A 26,613-nucleotide genomic window follows, 5' to 3' on the forward strand; every position below is an offset into this window, starting at 1 on the left:
AGCTGCTGCTCGGTGTCTCACTTGTTTTGTCCGATGGTTTTCTCATGCACCTGCTTTCAGCTCCTCCCAAACTCCCCCCCCTCTTCCCCCAGTTCCTCCTTTCTTATTTTAGTGACCTGCTCATGTTTTACACTTCTCCTCCGCCTCCTGCCTTCCCTCCCATCAGTGATGCACACGGCAGCCCGCATGGCTGAGGGACAGTGGGGCGGAAAGTCCTGCTCCTCCCTGCCCAGTGTGACTTCTGTGGTACTGGAGCAAGCAGAGCTTCCAGCCACCCCAGTCTTTGAGCACCCACAAAGCTGCAGTCACTTAGCTAAAGCCAAATCTACAAGGTGAACCAGTCCCCAGAGTGAGCTTTCAAGGACATCCCCTGGGTCCTGCTACAGCCCTGAGGGAGAAAAAGTCTGGAGCTGCCCAGAGGGACTTAGGAAGGCAGGGGATGTTTCCAAAATCCCTGCAGAGTCTGGGGTTGTGGCTTCGTTCTGCCCCACTGGGGTTCACCTGCCCCAGATGGCAGGCCTAGTCTGTGAGGAATCTTGGAGGTACAAATAAAAAAATCCCTACATGAGTGCAAAATCCTGTTAGCACCTGACTGCCGTGTAAGCAGAGCAAGAGCCTGGGCCTGTAGGTGTGAATATTACCACAGATGGTTGAAAAATAGTTTTATCTTCTCCTTCTCTAGCTGTATTTACACTGGAGGGACAGTGTTTGTGGAAGCTGGAAGCAGGGGATTAGCTACACCTGGGCACTCCTCCAGCCTTTGGCTGTCACAGCCACACTGCCACCTGAGCAAGGTGACATGAAACATCCCAGGGGAACAAGCCCTGGAGGTGTGAGGGGCTTTAAACCGGTGCTGGGCTCTGCTTAGTGGTTGCAGGACATGCTACAGACTCATTGCTCTACAGAGAACATCACCAGCACCCCTTGCCACTGCTCCCCAGCTTTGCCATAAGACCAGTGATGGAATTTCTCCTCCAAAGCCAAGTAGGCATTGAGAAAACAGCAATTTTTCAGCCGGAAACCCAAGGTCACTTTGGGTATGTGCACTGCAGCAGAGCCTGGGGGAAAAGCACAGGGCTTGGCTGGGGAGAAGAGATCATCATCATGTTCTTTTTTATAGACTACCACCTTTCAGAGATTCCCTGGCTGCATCCATAGGTAGATATGACAGCACATTAGCTACATTTTTGCTACAAGCAAAAATATTCTTTACTAAATTGTGACTGGCAGGGGAAAGCAACTGTTAGCTGCTGAGCAGGGAGCTTCGAGCTTTCAGGAGCCTGTAGGATGGAGCAGCACTAAACCAAGCTCATGGGAAACCACTGGGAGTAAGTAAGAGGTATTTTATCCACTGAGACTTTATATTTTGGGAGCCACCAAAAATTGAGATTTTCCAGGCTTGTAGAGCTTTTCAGGGTCTGAATTTGGGTAAAACTCCCTTGGGTTCACACAGAGGGTATGGGAAGAAATAAAATGCTTGAGAGTGCATATTAGCGACAGGTTGGGAAGCTGCCCCAGGGCAAGGTGAGCTCTGGCTCACAGAAACCACCTCACCCCCACATCAAGGGCTTTTTTAGCAGCTACTTGGAAAACATCCATTCTGTCTGGAGTATATTTGAGCATCACATATTTGAGGTCTGACTTCTGGTTCAGTGCACCTATAAACATAAATGCTCCCAGTGTGAATCCATGGTGCTTCCTAATGGTCCTTTCTGGGCACAGCCTTGCTCAATGCATCATCTGCTCTGGAAGGACAGAGTTCAGTTAGAAATTTCATTTGAGATTAAAGAAAGTTACAAGTTAAAAAATAGCACACAGGTGATTTTCTGCTGAGAGAGAGCTGTTAGCAATGGTCAGAAAGAGGCAAATGGAGCTGAACTGGCCCCATTAACTGGGAATGGTGCACTAAGGGTTGGTTTTTTTTATGTTCTTTTTTTGTCTGCTTAGCAAATACACATGCACTGCAGACTCAGCTCTTTCCAGGAGTGTCAACACCAGGAGCACATAGCATACTCATTGCACTCCACTGTGTTGCAGAGCCTTAGAACTAAGGCTTGGGCTGATTTTAATTGACCTGACCCTGATCCACTTTATCCATCTTTACCACTGGCTTAATCAGGTGGCTGCAACAACTGCTGCACTGTTGATACTAAATGTTTTCCTACAGACAACACCACATCTCCCTGGACCAGAAGGCTCCAGAAGAAGAAGAGTCTGTTATTTCATGATTGATGGCAAGTTCCCATCCAGGAAGCTAGAGGGGCACAGGCAGGGACCTCTGTTCCACCCAAACCCTGCCTTAGATGTCTGTGTCAGCCCAGAACTTCAGACCTCATTTGCTTTCCCTTCCATTTTCGGTCTGACCCATAAGTCACTTGTACAGACAGACAGTCCAGCTTTGAGGAACAGTGCTTTTGAAGTGGGAACCTCTCCTGAACCCTGCAAGTTGAAGGGCAGGCACACAGGCAGGAGGGTGCCACACCTGGGCAGCTGCAGGAGCACCAGCACTGCTGGAGTGAGGGATCAGTGCAAAGTCCTCCGTGGCTGGGGGATGCAAGAGGCAACCCAGGCTGCATTATAATGTGTGGAAGCCACCACAGGCTAGCAGGGACAGTGAGAGGGACAGGGACTCATCTCATGCTTGGGGTGGTCTGGCCAAGGATGAGGCACTGCATGAGGATGCTCTATGGCCATCCCTGAAGGAAGCAACTGCTCATCTGCACAGCCTGCCCATGGCTCTGGTCTCTGCTGTTGATTGTTTATCTTTTTTATTTTTAGGAAAATCCCAGGCAGCAAAGTAAGGGTGAAGCTGATCTGGAAGATATTCTAGTGCTTATTTCTCAAGAGTTATATTTAAACTTTCTCCCTTTCTCTTACCCCCACAGGTTAAGACCAGCTGCATGTCAGGCTGCTGACACCCACAAACAACTTTCCAAAGCCAATAAAAGGAGTGCTTATGTTGGGCTTAGACTGTCAAGAAAAAACCTACTGCTTTTGTTTGCTTTTTTGTTTGTTTGGGTCTTTATTATTTTACCAAAGTATGTCACACTACAGTACATTGTTAGTGGCTAAGAGAGGAAAAAGTGTTTAGGTTCATTCTACCAGTAAGGGATTACAAATGCTCAGGTCCTGTATAGCCACCACATCCTGCTATACTGGTGGGTTTTGCAAGAGTGGGCACTCTCAGCCCAAACATCCACTACTTCTGCAAAATTTTTGTTTTATTGAGACAAAGCCCTGTCTTATCTCAGCATTTCCCATTTAACTTCTGCAGCTTCCCTGCAGGGCAGGGAAAACCTTTGCCCTGGGGCAAGCCATAGCCAATCCCTGTGCTGGGGTCTCTGGTGGGAACTCAGCTGTGACCTGCTTGGTTCCTGCTGGGGATCACAGGACCCTGCAGTCAGTGGGAAAGGCAAAAAGCCACTCTGCTCCCCAAAGGGACTTCATTTCCCCTTTGATTTCAAAGGAGCTGGAAGCAGACCCCACACCGGCCTCTGAAAACTGAAGCAGATCCTGCACCACATCACAGTCCCAGGCAGGCTTTCTCCCAGCTGCAGGCAGTGAGTGACAGGCTTTTCCTAATGATATTGATGTAACTGCAGTCCCAAGAGTATCAGGGCAACCAGTGGCAACTCAGAGGGCTGGTGGCTACCTGAGGATACCCGAGAGCTGCTGGGGGCTCCTGCTGGGTGCTGCTCCCAAGGAAACCCTTGGTCCTCCTGTAAGCAGGTTGCATTTTCCCATTTCAGATCATTTGGCAGCACCACAGAAGTGCTCACCCAGCTGATGACAACATGCCCAGCAGAGGTGCCTGGGCACACCCTGGGACACAGCCACTGTCAGAGCCACGTGGGCTGCTGCAGCTTGCAGTGCTGATCCCCTAACCCGATTAGACTGGAACACAGAGGGCCAATTTGCAGAGAGCACCAGGCCATGGTGATCTACTTCAGCCTATCCTGAACATCTCCTGGCCCAGAAGGGATGCCTGAAATGAGCCATGGGGAAATCTGGCTGCTCCAGGGCCCTTGGGACACAGGTATAGCACAGCTGAAAAGCAGAGAAGAGGCAGACAAATGCAGTGCCATAGCTTTGGGCTGTGAAAGAGGGCAGTGGTCTGGATCTGGTAGGATTTCATACCAGGAAATGCCTCCAAGGACCACCCTAGGAGCTGTGGGTTGCCAGACTCACTCTTACCCAGCTCTTCAGGTGACAGATGCAGATGAACCCATGAGGAGCACACAGTCCCCATGGCATGGGATAGCTTCACCTTTTTCCCTCTGCCCTGCCTGCTTTGTCAGCCTGTTTTCACAGCATTAGAATCAACAGCAAGTTCAAGACCAAGGTTATTATCAGCACAAATAGAAGCAGGGGTCACCTCGCCATGCCAAGGAGGCGAGGTACAGGCAGCTTGTGTCCTTCTGAGCCTTTGGGCTCTGACTGTCCTTTGGTTTCTCCTACAGGTAAAGAGAATGAGCCAATTCCATTCTGTGCAAAGAACATGGCCTCATCCCTTTTGTGCCAGCATTGTCAAGGGAAGGAGCTAAGAAAAGTCTGAATCAGCTGCAGCAGCTAAGACAGAAACCTCACCACAATGGGACCTCAGGTTAAGACCAACATTATTATCAGCCAAGCAGCAGAAATGAACCACCTTCACCTCAATGTGTGATGCACAGGCTTTGCTGCCAGGGAATTACTGAACTTGATGCTACCTGTAGGACTGGGGCCACTTTCCCACAAACCTGGGAATGACAAGTGGTCCCTGCTCCTGCCTGGGTCTGTGCCCAGAGACCTCCACCATGGGGGACAGGAGACCCCCCCAGTGGATTCCAAGCCAGGCACACACCAGTCCCTCAGAGCTTTGGCTCTGAGCCTTATAAAGTGAAACCCAGAGGGACAAGTGGGATGTGAGCCAGGCGTGCTCCAGCAGGTCCCCACATCATGCTGGGACAGGCTCCAGTGCAGCTCAGTTCAATTCCCAGCAATAAGGAGGTGAGTTCATTGCCAGGGCACGTTCCTCTGCTTATGTTGTTCCTTAAACAAACACATTCCCTATTCAGGGCTCTGCATGCAGCTCTGTGACCCAGCACCAAAGCTCTGCCATCCTGAGCAAAGCCTTTGGGAACACTCAGAGGGACCAAGGGATGAGCTTGGGCAGAACCACTCTCATCATTTTGCAGCAGGAGGAACCACCCTGTGAGGATGGAGAGGATTAGGTCCTTCTCACTCTGCTGAGGTCACTGCCCTCCCTGTAGACACCATGCACCAACAGATTTGCACCCAGATTCAGTCCAGCTTGGCACGTGTGCTTCTCCCAAGGGTTTTTAACACCATCTCAAAAGGCACAGCCCACCTGCAGGTCAAAACCTCTGCAGGAGCAGCAGCATGGGTGTCCAGGCTGAGGCTGGATCATGATCCCAACATCCCACACAGACCTACCTGACTTCTCCTGCAGAGCTGGACTGGCACTTCTGGGGCCAGCTCAGAGCATCCTCATCTTGTGGTTCAGTCCATCACACCAGGACCTGCTGGGAAGGAGCAGAGGGAATCATGCCAAGCCCCATCCAGAACAATCTCCCCCCCACCCCTTTCTGCAGCACTTCTCTTGAGGAAATGCCACATGGAGCCAGCTGCCTTGTCCCAGTGAGGGGCTCACTGAGCAGAGCAGAAACAGCTCCCCAAGCTGATCAACAGCCCAGCTGTGGCAAGTGAGCACTTGTCCATTTAAACCCACTTTTTGAAAGGGGAGCAGGAGACACATGACCTGGCCCCTCTGATTTTATCTCTGCAAAGCAGGGCCCAGAAAACCAAGGCTTGTGCAATTTTATGTATATACAATATTCTACAGATCCACTCTGCTTCCTCAGATATACCTCCCATTATCCAGAGCTGTGCTGGGAGCAGATTTCCACCTTCACAGGTCACTTCAGCTGTGAAGGAGCTAGACCAGGTTTCACACCCTGTCCCATGACCAAGTTCTGCCTGAAAGCTGCAGAGTCACTGCATTGGGGCAGAGAAAGAAGGATTCCCAATGAACCTCCTGGCAGTTGCAAGCAGCAGGAATAAGCTTCTCTATCCCTAGGGGAGACTCTGGATGCTTGGGGTTTAGCTGCACGTGTCCCCTCCAGCATAAGCCAGGTAATTAGATTAAAAACGCTCGGCCAGACACTGCCACCCAGACCACTAAAGGACAGAGGGGAACTGAGGACAGCATTTCTCAGAAGGACAGTGATGCTGCAGGTCGGCACCAGGCATCCCATCTTCACTACAGTGGCAAAAAGAAAAAGAAAGGGAGAAAGAAAGAACGCTTTTTGTCAAACCCAACCTTCTTAGAGACACTCGGGTTGGGACTGAGCAGCAGAAACCAGCAGTGTAATATTGCCCCCCTCAGACCCTTCCTAATATCGCAGCCTGAGCTCCTGAGCAGGGTCCCCTCGGAGTGGGGAGCCCCCGAGCCCACAGCACAGCTCCCCTCAGCACCAGGGGCAGCCCCAAACCTGACACCCCATGGCTCTCATGCTGGGTTATTCCACTGGTATGGGCCCTGCTTAGGCTGCAGAACAGCAGTACCAGAGCTGAAAGGGCTCCCAGGTCTTCCCAGAAGCTGCTGTGGGCCAGGGCTAAGGAGTTTCTCATTGTCCCTTACCTGCATCTCTATGTCCAGCCCAGCCCAGACATTTGGATCTGTGCCCAAACCCAGGTGTTGTGCCAGCAATGGGAGCAGAACAGACCCAGAGGTGTCAGCCAGGTCCAACCAAGACCACAGATCATAAGGCAACAGCAGAGTGGTCTCAGGTCCCCAGGGTAAGCTGTGAAATCAGTCTACCCATCAGGGTGAAGGTCAGGTCCAGGAGCACCAGATAGGTCCATAAGGATGAGGCAGGGCTGACAACAAGCCAGAAACACAGTCAGCAGGCTAAGGTCAGGACCAAGGGTCCCATGGCCAAACACTGCTGTAGCTGGATGGAGCCCCCCACTCCACCAGTACAGCTCAGGAGGAGCCTGAGGCCCTGTGCTGAGCTTAAATAGAGATCCTGGGCCCACAGGTGTGGGGACAGGTGAGGCTTCTCAGGGCCATTAAAGCCCTTTAATGTTCTCAGGGCTCTGACACCTGCAGTGCCACAGCCTGCAGAGCAAAGCTGAGGGATCTGCCACCCTGATGGAGGGCACAGAGAGACCCTGTGGAGCTGTTAAACGTGGCAGACAGCAAGCTTTGGTCCTGGCACTGCTCCATCTCTGCCTGTAGCTGGTTTTGAGTGGTACAGGAGCTATTTTCATGCCCAGAAAGCAGTAGCTTAAATTGTCCTCCACATTCCCAGCTCAAAGTTCCCATCACTTGATATCTAGGTCACCCATCATGCAGTGTCACTTAGGGTGATGCCAAACAGATGGTCACAACACTCATGGGGTCCTGATCCCAGGAGATGCTCATTCCTCAAACTAGGCAGAAACCCTAGGGGCTATAGCATTGGGTGCTATTAAAAGGATAAAGAGCAAAAAGGGAAGGGAAGGAGGGTGAAGGGGAGGAGAAGCAGAGGGAGAAAGGGAACAGCCATGTGCTCCTTCCCATTTCTTCAGCTCTTGTTACCAGCAGGGATGGTGTTACTGGGACATATGGGGAGGTTGTCTGGCTGCTGCAGTCCCCAGGGCAGACTGGGCACATCCTCCTGCTTGAGCAAAAAATGTTTGAAGAGAAACTGATCCTCACTCTGTTGAGCTGGAAATTTCTGGAGACACTTTAATTCACCTAATCCAGAGCCCTGACCCAATTAATATTCTATAGGATCTACTGGAAGTCTTGTTTTGCTCTGTTCTTGGCTTCAAGGGCTGCAGAAAAAATTGAAAACAGATTATTGGGAAGAAAATGGCTTCAATTTTTAGACAGCTGTCTCTGGTGAAGTTGGCTCCATTTCCAACCATTCCCCGGGTGTGATGCAAGTCTGGCTATAAAAAGTTTTGCCCCAAGTGGCAGGACAAAGGCTTTACTAAAAACCAAAAGGCCAATACCCAGGAATGGTGCTGAGCAGAGAAAGAACAAGCTCTGCCTGCCAAGCTCCAGCACCAGCAGGCACAAAGTTATCATCAGCCCCTGCGGGCACCCAGCGCAAGGGGAGGGACTGTGGGGTGCGGGTCCAGGGGTGCCGGGGCTGCTGGGCTGGGGGGGGGCTCGGGGAGCCTTGGCAGGGATGCTAGAGGGAGATGCGGGGTCAGGCGTGCAGCCCTCCCAGCCCACACCCGGCGGAGCCCGAGCAGAGCGGCCACGAGAGGGAGGCAGAGCCCGTGCGGTGCTGCGGGGCCGGGGGCTGCGGGGCTGCCAGCATCGCTTCCAGCCCTCAGGGCGCGATGCGGGCAATGGGCCTGATTCAGCCGGGGGGCACGCAGGGCATGGGAGGGTCACCCACCTGCGGCTGTCCCCGAGTGAGATCGCTGCCCACAGCCCCATCTTCCAGGTCCTGTTTGGGGAAAGAGGATGAGAACTCGAATGAACAAGTTGTGGCTCAAGTCGAAGAGATGTTTTTTTCTGGGCTGTTAGCCCAGATGCCAAGGTTGTGTCCCGTTCCCTGTTCACACCGAAGGCATCAGCTGGGGATGGGTATCTTGCGGGTCAGCAGCAGGATGGGGCAGAGGGGAGGGACTGGTAAGTCCCTGTAGTTCAGCTCCTGTCTCACTGTGCCTTGCAGAGGGACAGTGCAGGTGTCATGCATTAAACAGGGGAGAAGCTCCCAGAGATGGGCTGTCAGTTCCCACTGCTGTGTGTCCATCCTCTGTCAGTGGTTCCAGTCTGGCTGCTGTTAGCACCATGACAGGTTGCTGTGGTCAGGATCCTGTTCCCACCACAGGTTTGCTGCCCAAATGGGCCCCAAAAGCACAGTCAGAGAGCTCCCAAAGAAGCTCTACCAGCAGTGGGGTGTTCTGCAAAGAGATAGTTGTGATCCACCAGCCCAGGTTGTTGTCACACTCTGAAAATCAGTGTTCCCTTTGGACACTGCTGCTGAAAGACCTGGCAGCAAAGGGTCTGGGCACTAATGGGACCAAAGACTCCTGGCAGGGAAAAGGCAGCTGAAAAGCTGCAGAAGAGGTGTGCTGGCTACCAGGGGCTGGGGCTATGCCAGGGGTAGGACAGCAACTGCAGGGAGGGAAAGGAAACTCAGGGAAGCTCCTTGTGGAGGTGTTTCTAATGTCATGTCATGCCAGGTTTGAGTGTGGACTTGCCAGTCACACACAGGAGAACTGCCTCTGTGATATCAAAGTGGCCCAGACAGTGACTCTTGATCATCCAGTGATTTAAACATTTTAAATGTTTAATTCCTAGCTAATTGAAGATTTTTGGAAGAACAACCTGAGGTCAACTTAGTAAGCTGTCACCATATGGAAAACCACTCCTTGCAAAAGTCAGCCTTCTGGGGGGATGCTGCACAGAGAGTGGCACCTGCAGCAGAGCAGAGTGGGTCCCCCAGCACTGCCAGTACTCCATGTGCTCTGCCAGGCCAGCACTTGGCTGCCTCGTGGCTTTCCAAGACAGATGGAGAGCCCAGGGCTGCCCACCCGCCCTGTTCACCATCTCAAGAAAGAAACAGAGAAGGCAGAGGAATGCAAACCAGACCAGAGGACTCATTCATACTCCCTGCTCCTGGCTCCAGCATGTTCCAGGCAGCCTCACTCCAATGCAGCATTTTGTGTGCTGCAATCCATCCATACACAGGCTCTCCTCTCATCCTCTGCCAGGACTTACTCTCTCGAGGCACCTAGAGCTGAGTCTGTAATAAATCAGGCTGCAGCCTCCATCCAAGACACACACACCCTGGTTTGCTCTGCTGAAAAAGCCAGCAGCCAGCTTTTCCCCCCAACACCCACAGCAGGCAGGCAGCAGTGCTGACCCAGGGCACAGCATCACCTCCTCAGTGAAAGGCACTTTGCTGATCAAACACTTGGCTGGCTTACTGTTCTCTGACATATTTCATTACCCTGGACAGGGCAGGGATCTGGCTCCCACATCCTGATCCCTTGAGCCCTGGGTGCCCTGGCCTGACCCAGTGCTGCTAAAGTGAGTTTGAGTCCATCAGCCTCAGAGATGCAGGGGCTGAACATGGCCATTGCTCTCCAACAGCCTGGTGGGAGACTGGCAGAAAAATCCTCCCAATGCTCCTGGCAGGGAGTTCTGGGAATGGGCACGTGCAGGGATGTGCTCCTGCCCAGCCACAGGCATTTGAAGAAACATGTCCAGGGGGACAGGTGGGCTCGAGGGGATTTTGTCCAGGGCTCTTGAGGTGCAGCACTGGCAGACCCAGCCCCGGGCACAAGCACAGCTCTGAAAGCCACTGGAGGGAGAGCAGCAGTGGTGCTGGGAGCCAACTTGGTGCACTGAAACACTTGGGAAATTCAAGAGAGTGACTGGAGCCAGGACACAGAGTGTGGGAGAGTAGCCATGCTCCCAGTAAGGGTGCCCAGCATGGTCCTGAGGTGGGAGCTCCCAGCCTCAAGCTCCCTGCCCTGCACAGAGGGGCATGGTCCTGCCTGGGGAAGCTGGAGCCAGGACCAAACCCATCTGGCTTCGCTTTGCACACTGCTGGGATCTTTTTTGTTGGGTTTATTTTCATGCAGATCTCCAGAATGCAGAGACAGGCAGTAAAGTGAGAGCTGAAAGCAAACAGGAAAAAGGCAGGTTCTGTCCATTTCTATTTTTAACACTGCAAACAGCATTAGTGTCATTATATTTAGAAGAAAAAAAAATTGAAGCGTTTCCTGCCTCCCCTTTCAATACCTTCAGCTATTTCCTTGCAGATGGTTCCAGGGACCAGGGCTCAGAGGCAAGAGGAGAGAAGCAGAGCTCTCACCCTGCAGACCAGCCCAAGGAGGGGAAGGTTCTGGAAGAGGAAAGCCAGTTCAAAGCAGGTGCCTGTGACCCTGCATGGGTACAGGGGGGACAACCAGGCTATGGAGGATGTGGCCAGGTCCAAGAAGAAGCTGCATGTCACCATGGAGCCTTCAAGATGCTTCTCCATGAGCTGTAGCAACTTTGGTGCCATCAGAGGTGGCATAAGGGTGAGTCCAAGGCAGGGGAAGGTACAGCACCACTGTCACAGCCCAGGTTTAGGGAGGGAGGCTGCCAGAGCCAGTGCTGGCGGCTTTGGGGATGCTGGGCTGAGCAGAGCATCCCTGGGCCAAGCTGCTGGAGAAGAGGGCTGGTCATTGCACCACCAGGCTCCTCTGCCACCCAGCACCACCTCTGTGATGGGGCTCATAAGAAGGTCTGGTGAGCAGCAGCAAAGTCAGATCCCAAAGCCAGGGCTGCCCGTGGAAGGTGGCTGATGGAGCCAGAGCCTCTGCTCTTGTCACATCTCCACTCTGGTGTTCCAGGCTGGCTCAGCTTCACCTCCACACCTTGGAGGATCTTTCCCAAACATTCCCTCCCCAAAGCCCTGCAGCAGGTGGAAACCCAACCCCAAAGGGTCTTGATTTGAGGGCTACATGAAGGATGTCCTCCAATTCCCAGTACAGCACAGCCTGTCCCAGTTGCCAATGTAGCCAAGAGCAGGATGCAATCTTGCTGCACCGATGCAATCTTGCTGCACCTCCACCATGAGCTATTTGGCCTTTTCCCAGGGTGGAGGAGATGGCTGCAGGAGGAAGCCTTGCCCTGGTGACCCCCAGCAGGAGCTCCTGCTGTGTTTTTGCCTGGGGCTGCAGGGATCTGGGCTGCTGTCAAGACATACATGGTTTTCACAACCCCACCCTACTGGCCTCACCCAGATGTCTCTGCAGACGGTCCTGGAGGTTCTGTGGGCAGAGAAGCAATGCTCTGTGATCCTCTTGCTTCCGATGATGGGAACTCTCCAAGGGAGCTCCTTGGAAGAGCCATTCCCAGTGTTGTGGTCAGAGCCAGAGAGGTGATGATCTCTGTGTCAGAAATAGAACTGGGTGAGTTATGCAAGTGGAAAAGGGAACTCGTGGTGAAGGGGACCAGCCCAGAGTGAGCAGATGCTAATCCAGAACCTGGCACATCCCACGAGTCACGAGTCACAGCAGGCTTTTTTTCTTTTTCCATTTTTTCCCCCTTTGTTAAGAAAATAATAAAAATCCCCTAGTCAGAAAAGGAAAAAGCTTCCAGAATATTCTCCCTTCCCATGACCAGGAGAGCCCATTGCAGGCAGGGCTTGCACAGCTGAAACCCAACAGAGTCCCATAAAATAAGAATTGAGTTTTCCTGCAGCTACAGGTGGGAGTGAGGTGTGGTGGCTGCAGCCTCACCCAGGCAGGTGAAGATGGAGCTGTCACCTTGTCTGATGGGCAGGGGCAGCTCAGGGCCAGCAGAGCAGCTCAAGAGGGGAAGGTGAAGCACCCACCTCTCCATCCCCTGCCCCCATGGTGCCAGGGCAGAGGTAGCTCCCAGCCCAGGGCCTCCACTCACTTTCTCCTGTTTCTGCCTCTCTGCTATCATGGTGTCTGAGAAGAAGCCTGGGTAGTAGGAGACTTTCATGGTGAGGTTTTCCAGCCTCCCTGGGGAACAGTGGGACAAAAATGAGGCTGTCACAACCCTTCTCCTTCCCCACCACACCAGGGAAAACACCCTTGGGAGCTCCCATGCCCAAGGACACTATCTCCCAGCCTCTGCTTGCCTTCTCAGGAAGGAATTCCTGCCATCTCCAGATGGGTCTTGGCACCAGCTCCATGGATTCTTGCTGCAGGAAATCTTCCAGGCTGCCCTTTCTCCTCCAGCCCTTCTCTTGTGGCTGCAGTGCCCTCAAACACAGCCATGCCTTGAAGACACTGTCCCGTCCAGCTCTGTCCCTGGGGTTCCAATGCACCCAAACTGAGCCCAGGTGCCAGCCCACCAACACCTCCCCACGTCTTGGGGACCAGCACAAGCCAGCTGGGGCTGTGAAGGGCCAGTCTTGGCTCCTGCTTTGTGGTCAAACCCAGCAGCCAAGCAGGCTGGTTGTTTTTCATTAGCCTCAGGAAGCTGCCTCCCTGCTCCTTGGGGGAGGAGGATGCTCAATTAGGGGCCACCGGTTTGCAATTAGCAAATGGCCACCTTCCCACCCTCCCACCCCCCCTGCAGAAGGTCACCCTGCCCTGTGGGCAGCCTGACAGCCAGGCCAGAGCACCCCCAGCCAAACACCTTTTACAAATCACTCTGCATAGTTTGCATTCTCGGACGGTTTATGAGCATTTCAGCTCCTTGTATTGATCAGGGCTGGAGCCGAAGTAATTACATTAATCAGAAATCATTTCCCCTGATTTTGAGTCATATTTGAGCTGGTGCCCACCTCCTCTGCTCACCCCTCAGCACAGGCAGCTCTCTCTGCTCTCTGGTACATACTTTCCAGGCGACATCGTTGCTTTCATAACCATGGTGAGACCCAGAGGTTTGTTTTTTCTCAGTTGGACCCCCCACACACACACTGAAGGCTTCAGTTGTCTCTTTATTGACTTGGCTGGAGGTGGTTTATGTGAAGCGCATGCTTGGGAGATGTCTCCTGATGTCTCCAGCACTGGGGGGCATATAGGGAAGGCCTGGAGACCTGGGAGCCCTCTGCATCTCTGGCCTCAGCCTTTCTGGTCTTGCTCAGGAGATGGAGAGCAAGCCCACCCCTTGCTTTATTCCCTGGGCTGGAGGAAGGCAGCAGGACTCACCCCCAAAACCTTTGGTGTGAGGCCTGGGGAGTAGCAGCAAGGCCTCTTGCCAACTGGTTTTGGGTGGTGACCAGTCAGTCATTTGGGGTTTTTAGGTGCTGGGTGTGAACAAAGCCTTGGAACGAGGCAGGTGAACTGGCAGCTCTTCAATGGACCTGAGCCCTGCTCATGTGCCTCCCCTTCCCTGCAGGGGCCAGACTGCTCAGAAGGATGCTCAGAAGTGTTGGATGCTCAGTGTCTTTGGGAAGGTCCCAGAAGCAGCCAGAGCTTTGCAAGGCAGCCTTGCAGAGCACCCACTGGAGATAAACCAGCTGAGGAAAGTTATCTTTGCCTCAGGTCACTGTCCCCTCCCCAGCACCATCCTGTCCCCAACATCATCACCTGCCCAGGGTCCCAGCATCCTGGAACCAACAGCTGCTCTGGCTTGCAGTGCTCCTGCTGACAGCAAGACAAGGCCAGCCCTGGGGACAAGAAGGGCTGTGACATCAGGAACAGACACAACCTGTGCCACCCAAACCTCTTCCAGCACCACCCCCTTCCCAGGTGCAACACTTCCATCCTCAAAGTCTTCCCAGGGTCACAGAAAGTGGGGCTGGGAGGAAACACAGGTGAGTTTGGGGAGACCTAAAAGCATCCCTGGCTGTGCCTCAGTGCATGCCTCCTTTTGCAGCCTGTTTGTGGCTGTGAGGGACACGGCAGCTGCTTGAGAACACAGAGCAAACTCAAACAAGACAAGACCTGAGGGAAAAACACAGTCTATTTTAGCCTGAATCCACAAGAAAAACAGAGATAGCAAAAAAGAATGAGCAATCTGATCAGGAAACAGGAGTTAGCCATGCAGCTCCATGGAAAATACCAAGGGTCTGTCAGTAACCAACCAGGTCAGGATCTGGGGTTTGTATCTTGTCTGAAAGACAAAACTTCCAGTGAGATTTTTTTAAAAAGAAGTTTATGTTTGATACCAAAAATAAACTCTCGGAGGATCATAATGTTTGATAAGTGATGATTTCTGACACTGTTTTCCAAATAATAATGGAAAGACTCATCTGGATGAAGTTTCCAGTATTTGTTTTACAAAAGTCTCATTCTTTGAGTTATCTGACTGTTTAATTTAGAGGGACAATTATGAATTGCTGTCATCTGGACTGAATGAAAAAAACAAACAAAACAAAACAACAAAAAACCCCCACAGAATTACTGCCCAGGGTTTGATACAGCTATTGAAAAAAAAAAAGGTTTGTCCTTTGCTCCTCGTGTAATTACTCAGCTCCTTCCTCTTGGCAGTGTCACACTTTGAGCCCAGAACCAGCACCAAGTCCCATTTAGCAGTGCTTCTTTCCAATGAAACCTACTTAAAAATGCCTGGGAAATGGTGAAAGATCAAGTGTCCCCACTTACCAAGCACCCCTCTCCATCCAGAAGACACTTTCTGGGGGGGGGGGGGGACAGTTCCTGCCTGTTTCTTGCTCCCTCACTGGCCTTGCCACGGTGGCTGGGAGCTTGGAGGGGTCACTTGGTCCCAGCTGAAGCTGAGGTTTTCTGATGTAGTTGCCTGACGGTCAGAAACTGGACTGCAGCCCTGAATTCTTTTCTCACAAGTCACTTGGACAGGCCCCAGATGGTAAATACTTTCAGTCTCTTCTAGCTTGGGTTTTGGGTGGAAGCAGTGACCTCAAGGTAAAAGACTGCCTGGCCCATCCCTTTGGGCAACCAGTCCTCCCAGCCTGGCTCTGCTCTCCAGTTAAGGTGTGAGAACCAGAGGGAATAAAAATGGCCAGAGAGGGATGGAAATGGCCATCACCACCTCTCTCAGCTCTTGCTGTTTGAAACTGGAGCTGGATTCATTCTGAGTAGGGAACAACTTTCCCACCCTGCCAAAAATGAAGGTATTTCAAAGTTTCCCAAAGCCGGGGTGTTTCCAGGAGTCTCATGAAAGAGAGCCAGCAGCCACCCCAAAGTACCTGACAGCTGAAGGAGACCTGAGATGTCTGCTTTTCCTCTCAGAAATCCTGGCTTTTCCAAGCAGGGTGTCTGCCCAGCTTTGTCACCCATGCTGTCCACCCTCCATGCTTTGCTTTGCCTTGCTCCCTTGGAGCAGGGATTTGAGCCCAGAAGCAAAGGGAATGTCCTCCTCACCAGGGCAGGGAGCTGGGCTCACCCTGGACCCATGATTTCACTGTTGATATGAAGAGCAATCAACCCAGCAAGGACCCAGCACAGCCTGGGATGAAGATCCAGAGATCCAGCCCCTGATGTGACCTCAGTCACCTCTAGAGAGTGTTCAGCACGTGGCATAAAGAAAGGGAGAGTCCTGAGCAAAGGAAAAGGATGAGGGGAGAGTATGTTCTATATGAATCACAGATGGATGCAATTTCAGGGGAGCAGGGTGCACAAATGAGAGCTTTGGAGTGTAACCCATGATGGCACATTAAATGGCACAGCCACGAAAAAAACCAAACAAAAAAACCCCCCAAAATCAGCTGTCTAAAATGTTAATTCACTGGGTCCCTTTCCCTCATGTCTAAAGAAACAGTAGAGTTTGCCAGCAGCTAACTCAAAGGAGAGGGATTCAGGTCCCTGTATCAAATACTTCCTTGCACAACTAATCGCAAAAAAAAAAAAAAAAAAGAAAAAAGAAAAAAAAATATTATATCCCCCCAAAATGCTGACAATAACACCATGGCAACTGCAGAGCACAACATATGGACTTAATTGTTAGCTATGAAATCCCATGTATGGTACAGAACACATTTAGGGAACATGCTCTGGAAGGGAAGGGTTCTAACCAAGAATTTAGGAAATGAACTGCTAACATGCTGCTCTCATGAAGCTTCACAGATCAAAACCTGCACAAGGGCTTTGCTGGGCTCTGCCTGCAGCCCCTGGACAGGCACATAGGACCTGCCTGGGGAGCTGGGAGAAGGGATGCTCAAGCCCAGGTCACCCAGGGCAAAGCCTCCTCAGGAAAGCAGCATCGTGGTGGGCTACCATGGGTGGGTACCCCTCCAGCCAGCTCCTCTGGGCACCCCCAAGATGCAGTAAGGTGCCATCAGGGATTGCTGATGCCACCTGAAGTATGGGCAGCCAGGCATGGGGTAGCAGATTTGGCCTGTCTGGCTGCTTGACTGCCACTGCCTGAGCTCTGCTGGCTTCCTGGTGATGTCATACCATCACAGTGATGTCATCTGACAGCAGCAAAGTCTCAGTGACCTCAGGTATGAGGGGGAAGAAATGTCCCCTCTTGTCCCAAAGAGGGAGAGGTTAAAGAGGTTCCTGCCCCAAAGAGCCAAACGTGCAGCCAGGAGAGGGCAGGCAGTTCATCTCCAGTGGGACCCTGCAGGCAACCCCTCACCAGCCCCCCTGGGGGGTGCCCCACTGCCCCCCCCTGAGGCCAGCACAGGGCTGTTGGCTGCTGCCTAAGGGTGATGAGAGATTTTTATTTCCCAGCACTGCCACTTGATTTCTAACTGGGAAATGAAGCCATGCCCATCAATCAGGAGCCCATAATAAAAACAAGCCTGAAAGAATTGATTGCACTCACCATTCCCCTGGGGCAAGGCTGGATCGGTGCTTTGGCTGCTCTCGAGGTGTTGCTGATGGAGGCACCGCAGCCGTCTCCGGGACGCCTGGCTGAGCTGCGGCTGGAGGGATGGCATCAGTTCTGGGAGTGAAGGAGGAGGGAAGGCAGCAGGAGATGCGTCTCCAGCCTTTGGCACCAAACCCTTTGCCTTGTGAGCACCTGTCCGGAGGGCTGAACCCACCTGCGAGTGATGATGGAGCCAGGCGGGGTCCTCACCGCTGCGCTGGGCTGGGGGATGCAGCGAGCTGCGGCTTCTCCACGAGGAGCAGAGAATCCAGCACTGGGATAAGTGACAGCAGCCTTTGGAAGGTGGCCTGGTATTTCCACGAGCTGCCATGACTTCGTTAGCAGGCTGATTGCAGCTAATGAAGCAGAACCAAAGTGGAGAATGGTGGTTGCAAAGGGAGAGTTCTGACTGCACACTCCTGCCTGCCAGCTCTGCCCTCCCTGCTCCCTACCCGGGCTCCAACAAGTGGTGGAGCTGAGGTAGGGATTGCTGCTCAGGTGAGTGAGGACCTGTCTTGCAAAAGCAAAAAGAAAAGCAGAAAAAATGCGGAGGGGGGGGGGACGTGGTATCACTCCAAGTTGCGTAATTTCACTGCTCTTCTTTGGCACCCAGCCCCTCCTGTGCATTCACTGACACATCTCACACTGCATGATCCACAGCAGCAGTTCTCATCATGCCTGGGAACATGGAGAAGGGGCTCAGTTTCCTACAGGTCTTGAGTCATTTAGTTCTTATTTTCCTAAGAAGCAGCCCCGTGTCAGCCCTCAGTGGGGCAGACTGAGAAGTGACAAGGCCCTGGGAGCACCCACTCCTCTTCCTCAGACTTGGATGTTAAATTTTCATGATTGTGTAAGATGGCCATGATTTTTCAGGAGCTGAATTTGGCTTGCAATGAGCAGGACCAGACTGCAGCCCTCTCTGCATCACATATCCAGGGCAATGCACCCCGATGTGCACCTCAGTGATGGAGGGACAGGATCCTGCCCTGCCTCTGGGGCTCTTTGCAGAATGGGCAGCTCCCCCTGGGCTCAGCATAAAACACAGTGCCCTGCTCCTACTTGGTCATGGCAATGTCCCTGGGTGGCAGCAGGGACAGCCTTTCCAAACCCTTCACAACCCAAGAGGAAGACACCAGCTCGGGGTGAACAGATCTTGATCAGAAGGAAGGGGCATGGACCTTCCCTCCGGGGTGTGCCAGCCCCAAGGAGCCGGTTGCCCCCCCCCCCCCCCCCCCAGCCTGGCACCCCCAGCCCCTCTCCCGTCCTCCCCAAGGACACCGTCCCTTCTCGTTGTCCCTTCCCTTCACTCTCTGTCTCGAAAGGCAGCAGTTCTCACCTTGAGGGGAGTGGAAATGGCAGCTGGAATGTGGGCTGGGGAAAAAAAAAAAAAAAAAAAAAAAAAAAAAGAAAGAAAATCTTGAGGCTTGTCCAAACCTACTCATGTTTATATTGGAGCCTGTGAGTGACATCAGAGCAGGGAGAGTATAAACACCAGCAGGACCTGCTCGGGGCTTTAAAACCTGCGAACACGCCGCTGCCTCCAAACTGCCTGGGGGGTGATGTGCTGAAGCGGCGGAGCAGCATGAGGCTCCAGCTGGAGAAGCAGCTCCTCTTCCTCTCCCTCCTCTGCATCCTCTCCAAGGTAAGGGAGACGGGGCTCCGGGGCAGCTGTAGCCTCACTTGGGGAAGCTCCCGCTCCTCGCAAGAGGAGATGCAGGGAGGGACGGGGTGTTCCCCCCAGCCTGAGGCTGCCGGGCTGTACCCCGGGGACAGAGCTGAGCTTGGGAGACATTGGCAAGGAAGCAGCAGGGTCTTAACGTCCATGGGCCAAAGGCGCTGGTTGTGCAAGCCCCAGGAGTGGGCAGGAATGACAGCAATGTGCTCTGTTTGCTCGCCCCGTCCCCGCAGCTGCCCCCGGGCTGTGTCCCTGCGAGCAGGCAGTGAGCAGCAGCTCGGTAGCGGCTCCTGCAGATTCCTTGGTCCCCGCCCAGGCTCCCGAGGCAAGGAGCCAAGCACCGAGCCCCAGCCTCGGTGTTACTCAGCTCCCCCCTCTCCCCAGGATGCTCCTACCAAAGCCAACAATCTGGGTTGTTGTAGGGATTTTTATTTTTTATTTTTTTCCCCCGCTCTTGGACTCTGGCTGAAAATAGATGCCAGTGCAGAGAACAGGAAAGTTGAGAAGTTTGGGGTATCACAGCTCCAACTTCTAATTGCTGCTTGAATCCCAAAGCAGACAATCTGCAAGCAGGGTCATCATAGCAGTGTTGTGCCTATTTGACTCCTTTCCTAGACAGTTAAGATCTCCAATCTAAATCTGTCATCTAAAGACAACCAGGGGAAAATGAATTCATGGAGTTGGCTTGGCTAATCTTTCTAAAACATTGATCTGTAATAGCAGCCTCCTGAAAGATGAAAAATGCCCTTGGCTGCCTGGCTGAGTTGTGATGGAGAAACAACTCATGCCCCTGGCATGCTCAAGAATGTCTGGAGCATCACCAAGGGCCTTCATGCCTCCAGTCCAGATCTGGCCACCACAGCCAGTCCTTCAGTCCCTGCCACAAATCTCTCTGGTTTCTGCCACACTAATAATGCTGCTTAATGATAAAACTAGAACAAGACTCAGACTGCCTGGCTCATTTCAGATATATTTTATCTCTAGTTCCTGGCACCGACATTTCTACAGGCTCATAAAAAACATCTGAACTGCTGCAAATGGGGAACAGCACACCAGTACCCACCTTCTGTGCCCAAATGGTCATGCGAGATCTGGTGTTACCTGGAGAAACTAAAAGAGAAAGAAAACTGGTATCTAAACCCCACATAGTTCAGCTGAACCCATTGATCTCTTTGGCAATCTCAGCAGAGACACCAGTGTCTGACCCAGCACAGGGCTGAATTTTTTGGTTGCAGGTTTGCAGACCTGCTGCCCGTGTGGCAGGTGCCAGCCATGCAGCAAGCAGAGCTCAGGGGCAGCTCAGAGCAGGGCTCACACAGACACAGGGGCTGGCAGGCCAGCACTTGGCAGAGAACTCACATCCAAACTTCAGAGCCACCTCCCTTGGCTTCAGGCGTACGTGCAACAGCTCTGTCAGATGTGACACGGTGGGAGCAAGAGCAGTGCCTGCAAAAGCTGCTTGTGCCAGGGTAATGGTGCAAGCTGAAGGAGCAGTGGCTGTGAATACGGATCTGCTTGGGTGGAGTCCTGCAGGCACAGCCCCGGCAAACAAGTGCTGAGCAAGCACAGGATAGCAGAGCACAGTTCTGTCACAGTGATTACCTGGTCCTGCTCAGGCTTCCAGTCCTAGAAAAAGTACCTGTGCAAGGGCCAGGCCAGGCAGAGGATGCTGCAGGCAGGGACAGGCAGAGGAGGCAGCTGAATCAGGCAGGAAAGCAGCTCCAGCTCCCCCCAATGCCAGTGCAGTGCTTCTTGGCATGAACGAGAATTGTTAAGAATGTGCAGAGCAAGGGGCCCCCGCCATGGGCATTCAGCCCAAAGTGAGACTCCAGCAGGGTACAACCCACTGCCTGGGTGACAGGCATGGGGACCAGCTGCCTCCCCCCTGTCCCACCACCAGGCTGCTCGGGACATTGTGTCACTGCCTCTGGAGCCGCCAGCCCCATTAAATGGCCACCACTAAATGGGATGCTCACTTTGCAGCTCCATCCTCCTCCTGTGTACTCAGAGCAGTGCTGCTCATCCCACAGGGTGCTGAGCATCCCCAATTCTCCTCGAGACTGTAGCTTCCCAGGCTGATTCACCATATTCCCATGGATTTGCTGAGCCTACCACCACCAAAAATCTGCCCCCGGGATGGACAGAGGATTGCCTGGTTGTCCCAGTGAAAGAGCAGCAGCCATTAGCCAAAACCCAACCTGTCTTGACTCCGTGATGGCTTTGCCTCTGCAGGTGTGTGCCCAGCTGTGCCGCAGACCATGCTACTGCCCCTGGGTGCCACCCCACTGTCCCCGCGGGTCCCCCCTGGTCCTGGACGGCTGCGGCTGCTGCAAGATCTGTGCCCGGCGCCTGGGAGAGCCCTGTGACTTCCTCCATGTCTGTGACCAGAGCCAGGGCCTCGTCTGTGACTACAGCAGAGCAGCCATGGGGACAGGAGCCACCTGCAACTGTGAGCACAAGGGTGCCTGCTCCCCCTGGGGTTAACCCTGTGCTCCCCAGCCCAGCACCCACCCCAGCTCTGCCAGGGCCCCAGCTGGCTCCAGGCATTCCTCACCACTTCCAGGGAAGCTCTTAAGGTTCCAGAAGCAGCATCTCTGGAGCTGATGGTGGCAGCTTGGCTGCAGGCTGTGCTGCAGCTCCAGCCAGCTCACTGCCACTTGCCCGGTGAGGGGTTCAGGGTGGTTTGGGTGGGGATGGACACAGGGATCCCCAGGATGCTGCAGTCACCTGGCCAGGATTGGAGCCTGGGGGTCCTGCAGAGAAATTTCAGAGAAACATTTTCTAGACTGCAAACCCTGGAAGGCAGGATCAGAGCTGAAGGGCAGTGGGTCTCTCACCAACTGGTGAGCTGCTGCTTTGAAAAGAGAGGGACAAGGAGAGGAGGTAGGGAAGGAAGGTGGGTGACGCACACACTGCTGCAAACCCCTCTCTACCCCACATGCCTCTCAGTTGCTTCTGTGGCTCCCTGGTTCAGTGCCTTCATTCCAGCCCCACAGTATCCCTCACCAGTCCCCTCTGCCACCCACATCTGTCACTTTGTCCCTAACGGGCTGACCTGTTGCTGGTTGCAGTCGAAGAGGCTGAGGAGGGCTGTGAGCTGAACGGCCGGGTCTATCGGGACGGGGAGGTTTTCCAGCCCAGCTGCAAACTCCAGTGCCGCTGTCTGGACGGGGGCTTCAGCTGCATCCCCCTCTGCCAGGAGGATGTCCGGCTGCCCACCCCGGACTGCCCCTTCCCACGGCGTGTGGAGGTCCCAGGGAAGTGCTGCCCAGAGTGGATCTGTGAGGCCCGGGACTGGCACCTCCTTCGGGATGCCAGGACAGGTAAGATGCAGGACATGCCAGTGAGGGGATGCCCACACGTGTCTGAGGATGGTCCCTTCGCCCCAGACCATGAACATGACCTCACTGCATGTGCCCTGCCACGCAGGGCTATCTGCAAGGCACACTGCACAGCCCCTAGTTCCAACTGCCCTTTTCTCCTTCTCTCTTTTCATCCAGCCCCTGGGGCAGTGTCCCTGCCACTGCCATACCCCTGCCAGGAGTGGGGCACAGAGTGGAGTGCCTGCTCAGTCACCTGTGGTGTGGGCTTTTCTACCCGTGTCTCCAACCAGAACCACTACTGCAGGCTGGAGACTCAGCGGAGGCTCTGCATGGCCAGACCCTGCCCAGCTCTGCCAGCAGCATCCCTGGTGGTAAGTGAGAGTCTCAGTGAAATGGGATCCTCTGGGCAAAAGGTTTGATTGAGAAAGGGAAATGCCAGCCTGTGTGCACCACATCACCCCTCCCCAACAACAACCTGACCATGTCTCAGGGATAGATAAAACTATCTCCTAAAACCGTGCTTGGAAAACAGCTGATTGTGGGTGCAGACGTGAATTTTGGGGTCTCTGGATGTCTGAATCCAAGGGCACTGAGGATCTCACATAACCCTGAGCCCTGCAGCTGGGCTTGATCTGCCCCTGTGGCTGGAAATTCATTTGCAGCTCCTACCTGACTCCCTAGGTTCACATGAGAGCCAGGGCTCTTCCACCTCTCTCATTAGCCTGGCACAGCCCCAGAGCAGACAAAACTGCCTTGTTCACATGCAGCCAATGCTTCCCAGGGCCAGGCACCCACACTGCTGAGTGCCCCTGCTCCCTGCACATGGGGGACACACCACCATCACCCTGTTTCATCTCCCCATCACTCTCTGCTCTGCCTTTCCAGAGGGGAAGAGGAGGTCATTTATAGTTGTGCTCACCCTGGTTGCATCCCGGAGCCAACGCCTCGTCCTGGCAGAGTCTGGCAAAAGCCCACAGCACTGTGGTTCTGGTGGAGATGGAGGACACATCCCTTGGGAACTGAGGAAGAACTGATGGACTTTGGCTGCAAAGGAGGGAGGATACTGAGAACAAAATCCCCATGTCACACAGCACCTGCCCCCTCTGCACACCCCACTGCCCCAGGCAGAGTTACTGGGCAGCATCCCTGAGTTTCCCAGCTCAGATGAAGTGGGAAATGGGGAAACCCTGCCACGAGCATGACCCATTGGAGAAATCAGGAATTGGTGCTTTGCTTCCTTGGTGGGGCTTTTGGAGAGGTGATGCTGCACCTCCACCACATCACACATGGAGCTCTGCCCTGCAGGATCTGAGACAGACCATGTAAGGCACCAGGACACCTGCATCTCCTGGGGGACCCCTCCCACCCCACCCCACCCCACTGAGGCAGGAGCAGAGACACCGGGTCCGTGCACCAGTCTGCACAGCTCAACCTTGCGGGAGCTCAACCACCCAACCATACCCATCCCACCGCTCAGCAGCCGCCTTCCTGGGCGTGGGCAGCGCGTCCTCCCGAGGGCAGCTCTAATTCCCCTGTCCCACGTCTCTCCAGAACAAACCCCAGCCTTCCTGCCCCTCCTGGCCTCCTCCTCTCCCAGGCGCTGGTGGTTTGGCTTCGGCGAGCCGGGAGCTCAGACGCAGGAGACACCGCTCCGCAGCACTAGACACCCCGCCTGCCATCCAAGCACATACCCCGCCAGCCGAGGCCAAAGAAAAGCAGGGTGGAGGGGGCTGGAAAAGGAAAATAAATCCCCAAGATGAGTCGGGGCCGTCCCTCGGACGGGCTGGAGCTGCTCCAGCCGTGTGAGAGTCGGTACGGGAGAGCTGCTCGGCAGCTCCGCCTTCGCTTTCTCTCCGCAAGAACCCATCTGGGTGATCGGAAAATGAAACCCAAATGCCCCCTAATGGCCTGTGCAGCGGGAATGTGTGTCCCACGGCAGGGAGAGGACAACTGGAAAGGAGCAGAGGTTCAGGTGACGCGTCCAGGCGAGGTCCGGACACTCTAGATGTGTATTTGTGGAACGGAAAATAAAGATGTGCTCATCTAGGTATAAAGCTTGCCTGAGCTTCTCTGTGAGGGGTGAGCCCGGTTCCGACGTGCCCTTGGGAGCCCTGATGCTCAGGGCCAGCTTGGCTGCTGCAGGAGAGCTCTGGCCCAGGACAGGACAGCTTGGAGCCACCTCAATTCAAGCTGCTTCAAATAAGAAAACGAAATAGAAAAAAAAGTTAATCAAAGCACTGAAAACATTATTATAGTATATTATATCCTGGATTAAATTCTGCCCCTTGGCTTTTACTCAGCCATGAGCTCCATTCACCTGCTCCCCCAGCCCTGCAAGAGCTGAAAATAAAGTCAGGGATGCTTTTCAGTCACCTCTTGGGGGGGTGGAAAAGTTAAAAAAAATAAATCTCACTGCTGACAGAATAAAACATTGCTTGCAAAGAGAATTATTTACAGTGATCATCTGATGCTCTGACCAATAACAAATCATTAATTCAGTTTGATACAAGGGATGCAGTGAACCTCTGGCAGGCAGCAAATTGCAGAACAAACGTGGCCCAGCCTGCAGCTTTTGTTGGCTTTTTTACCTCTGTGACATGAGGCTCATGCAGGCTTTAAAACCACAACGTTCCTCGATTGACATGGATAAGATGTGTTCTGTGTGCTGAAAATCCTGGGTTTTAAGCCAGTTCTCATTTCAGCCTGTTGGGATACAGCCACCAAGGCTGGGTGAGCTGCCAGCAGGGAGTGCTGCCAGGGCTCTCATCCCCTCCCAAATCCTGCCCAGCTGCCTCTGGGCAATAGTAAGAATCAAAAGGTCACTTTTTAAGCAGCAACCTGCAATTCACTTCTCAAAGAGAAATGACTCAACGCACCTCTGCTATAATTTTCCCTTTCTCTTTTTTTTCTGCAAAATGTCATTTCTCCCTGATTCACTAGGCAGAAAACAGCTAAATAATGAATTAATGAACTCCAATAAATCAGAGTTGTTTTTCCCTAAGAAAACAGGGAAATCAACTCTTGCAATTTGATTGCCAGCCTGACAATATTTGCTGTTCCATCTGATGCCCTGCTACCCTGGAAACACGAGGATCACATTTATTGCAGCCTCTGAAGCAGTGGGTCCTGGGCTTTCCCTGCTCTTGTGGGGCAGGAGATAAATGCTCTGCTGTCTACTACTGGTTATGGTTGTCCTCAAAGGTAGAAAAAAATCCCAAACCATAAGACAACTGAGCTCTGTCCTCAAGGCATACTGCCACAGCTGCACTCACACAGCACATGAAATGACAACCATATTCCCAAACCAGCAGTGAGCAACAGATCACAGCTCATTTCTGCACAGGCACACGCAGCAGCTGAAGGGGAAACTGTGCCTTAATGCTTGAGTAAACAACATGCATCAGATACTTTTTTCCAAGTCATTCTAATGACTGATGATTTTTAAGTGGAGTTGGCTGAGAAAGGGCTGAACGAGCTCCTCATTAAGGCTAAACATTTGCAGATAGCTCCCTGAGCACAAGAGTGCAGTGCTCAATAATAAAAAAAAAAGAGCGGATCAAAGCTCTTTTTTTGCTGTTGGTGAAGAACCTGGGACTGGTTGCCCTAGAGCTCATCTCTCAGGTTACATGTTTGGTACTCACAGGAGCCACTCCAGCCCCGTGCTCTTGCATTGCCCTGGATGTGCTGGTCGCAGCATCACTGCCATGTGCCAGAGCTGGGAGAGCATCCTGATCCAGGATGCTGGGGCAAAGCCAAGTGGTAGCACCTCTGCTGCAAGTGAAAACAGGGGTTAGGCAAACACCTTAAACATACAGAAAGCAGACATAAAAGAGAGAAGCCTCCTGCAGGTCTGGAGAGGCAGAGATGTGGAGGGTATGGGGCTACAGCAGGGCACAGCTGCTGTCTTTGCCTCAGTTTCCCCAATGACTGATGCGCTCAGACAAAGGGGACCACTTCTCACTGCACTGCCACTCCTTCAGAAAGCTTCTCTGCAAGTGCCACCCCAACCCCAGGCTGCAGGAGCACCTGAATTGTGTGGAGGCAAAGAGGGGAGGATCAGGGCAGGATGCAGGACTGCTTTATTGAGGGGTGAACCCCTATGGGCTCTCTGCTCCTCCAGGAGCACAGTCCCACCAGAGCCTCTGCAAACCTCAGGAAAGCCACCTCATTTCATGAAAACAGCTTTAAACTTCACCTCCCAGGGCACTCCTGTGGTGGGTAGATGTCATCAAGTAGGCAGGAAATAACACAGCCTTTCCCATAATTTATTGACTCCAGAAAGCAGTTTTTCGAGTCATCAACACACCGATACACTAAGCAGCTACCACAGAGAGTGGTACTGAATGGTGCTGATCCAGTTGGCAGCCGGTCACCAGTGGTGTCCCCCAGGGATCAGT

At 53.2% G+C, this 26,613-nt stretch overlaps 1 protein-coding gene and 1 long non-coding RNA gene across 3 annotated transcripts; one reads left to right on the forward strand and one right to left on the reverse strand.

The window, feature by feature from the left end:
• Positions 1–11,558: 11,558 nt before the first annotated feature.
• LOC139803469 (uncharacterized) lies at positions 11,559–18,616 on the reverse strand. Of its 2 annotated transcripts, XR_011729019.1 has the most exons (4): positions 18,555–18,616; positions 17,394–17,728; positions 17,174–17,293; positions 11,559–11,895 (listed from the first exon to the last, which is right to left on the reverse strand). It is a non-coding gene; the product is annotated as an uncharacterized lncRNA (long non-coding RNA). The 2 variants fall into 2 exon arrangements; XR_011729018.1 differs by lacking the exon at positions 18,555–18,616 and having other exon boundaries at positions 17,394–18,353.
• Positions 18,617–18,664: 48 nt separating this feature from the next.
• Positions 18,665–24,270, forward strand: CCN5 (cellular communication network factor 5). Its single transcript, XM_071759658.1, has 5 exons — positions 18,665–18,860; positions 21,126–21,342; positions 21,965–22,216; positions 22,394–22,587; positions 23,102–24,270. The coding sequence occupies exons 1-5, from the start codon at positions 18,801–18,803 to the stop codon at positions 23,123–23,125; spliced, it is 747 nt and encodes a 248-aa protein (XP_071615759.1). The 5' UTR covers positions 18,665–18,800; the 3' UTR covers positions 23,126–24,270.
• Positions 24,271–26,613: the final 2,343 nt, after the last annotated feature.

Source organism: Heliangelus exortis, chromosome 16 (genome assembly GCF_036169615.1).
Source record: "Heliangelus exortis chromosome 16, bHelExo1.hap1, whole genome shotgun sequence".
NCBI classification, from domain to species: Eukaryota; Metazoa; Chordata; class Aves; order Apodiformes; family Trochilidae; genus Heliangelus; species Heliangelus exortis.

Coding starts and splice junctions, on each gene's coding strand:
- CCN5 (XM_071759658.1), top strand. CDS start 18,801: ATGAGGCTCCAGCTGGAGAAGCAGCTCCTCTTCCTCTCCCTCCTCTGC. Junction 18,861..21,125: donor TCCTCTGCATCCTCTCCAAG/GTAAGGGAGACG, acceptor TTGCCTCTGCAG/GTGTGTGCCCAGCTGTGCCG. Junction 22,588..23,101: donor TGCCAGCAGCATCCCTGGTG/GTAAGTGAGAGT, acceptor CTGCCTTTCCAG/AGGGGAAGAGGAGGTCATTT.